At 41.0% G+C, this 1448-nt stretch overlaps 1 protein-coding gene across 1 annotated transcript in view; it reads right to left on the reverse strand.

Annotated features, from left to right (window-relative positions):
• Positions 1–16: 16 nt before the first annotated feature.
• P4HA1 (prolyl 4-hydroxylase subunit alpha 1) overlaps positions 17–1448 on the reverse strand; it is a gene marked incomplete at its 5' end in the record, with an annotated part of 99540 nt that continues 98108 nt past the window's right edge. The window contains one exon of the mRNA XM_045291694.1: positions 17–423. Coding sequence (XP_045147629.1) covers positions 353–423 — 71 coding nt within the window. The remainder of the gene's footprint in view (positions 424–1448) is intronic.

The raw sequence follows: 1448 nt of genomic DNA on the forward strand, positions 1-1448 counted from the left end.
AAACAAGACAACTTGGTGCTTGAACTGTGTTTTTATACAACCAAAAGCTCATTTAAGTATAACATAAAAGTGAAAATTCCTCATTTTTAACTCTGACTTGTCTTCTGTGATAGCAACCGAACTTGATGGATTTCTATGTACACAGTATCTAGTGATTTAGTGTTTCCTTTACAAGAAAAAAACCAAACAAATCCACAAGGTTAGTGATTGTCCACAGATGAAACATGGGAGAAGGCGCAAGGCTGAATGGATCATGGAGTGTTAAGTTGATTGTAAACTCTTAAAAGTTAAGACTGGGAAATGTGTCTATCAGACACACTAGGGTACAACACGAGGAAAGGAAGCCTGTTTGTCATTCCAATTCTGACAAGGTGCATGGTCTTCGAAATTCTTGTCCACGTTCATGGAGCCATTTATTGGATACTGTGAGAGAGAGAAAAGAATGATTAACTTCCTCTTATGAGTGCATACTTCATGCTAAAAGTTATGCTATTACAGAAGTCCAACATGGGCTAAAACTTCAGCATCAACACTAGATAGAGGTAGCTGCTCCTCTGGCAGTCTATATTGAAAACACGTAAAGCAGCCTATGCGAAAAGTGACCAAAAGCCAATGTATGGTGCATTTCCTCAAGCTTCCAGTATTCAGTGTGAGGCTTACAACGAAACGCAACTGCAGGTAGGATACACAGATAAAACAAAACGTGTAAAGGTAGTTTGAGAATCAACAGTTTCCATTCAAAAGGAGCAACACCTCACTCATTACGTTTCCTTGGTTCCGAGATACACTTTTACAAACATGGCCTATAAGGAATTCATATTTACTCTTTCATCTCCTGGATCATAGAAACCAATCAATGGCACCTTCTTGCACAAAATATCTCAACTGGAAACCTTAGTATTTCTTAATACTGCTTCATCTACCTTTTATTCATCATAACGTATCGATTTTCTTTTTATGTCTCTTGAATATGTTGCTTTTTAATCCTTTTGCAGCAGCCTTACTCCAGGCTTCCCCCACTGCCCACTCTTAGGAATGGAAGGAAGCCTTCTAAAATGGTCTCAACCAACTGTCCTCTCGCTAGTCTTACTCCAGTGGTTCTAGGCATTATAATCATTGGGAGATTTCTAAAAACCCTGAGGATCAGGCCTCACCTCTTAATTCGTTACATGCAAAACTGTGGGTGCTAGACATGGGCTACTAGGCATTTGTCATGTGGCTAGTAGCACATATGGAGGTGGATATTTTAGGTTAGATAAAATTTATTCTTAAAATTAACCTCCCGGAAACACAGTGTGGGAATTTCGCCCGATCTGATCCCGCCACACCGAGGCAAAACACCAAGGGGGTGCAACAGAACAGCAAGGGAACAGAACGGCGAGGTCCCCAGATATTGCTGAAGGTGGACTTTGGGGCCAGGGCTTGGTGCCCCAACAGACTGGACTGGA

Source organism: Echinops telfairi, unplaced genomic scaffold (genome assembly GCF_000313985.2).
Source record: "Echinops telfairi isolate 266 unplaced genomic scaffold, ASM31398v2 ScPeMD7_70;HRSCAF=299, whole genome shotgun sequence".
NCBI classification, from domain to species: domain Eukaryota; kingdom Metazoa; phylum Chordata; class Mammalia; order Afrosoricida; family Tenrecidae; genus Echinops; species Echinops telfairi.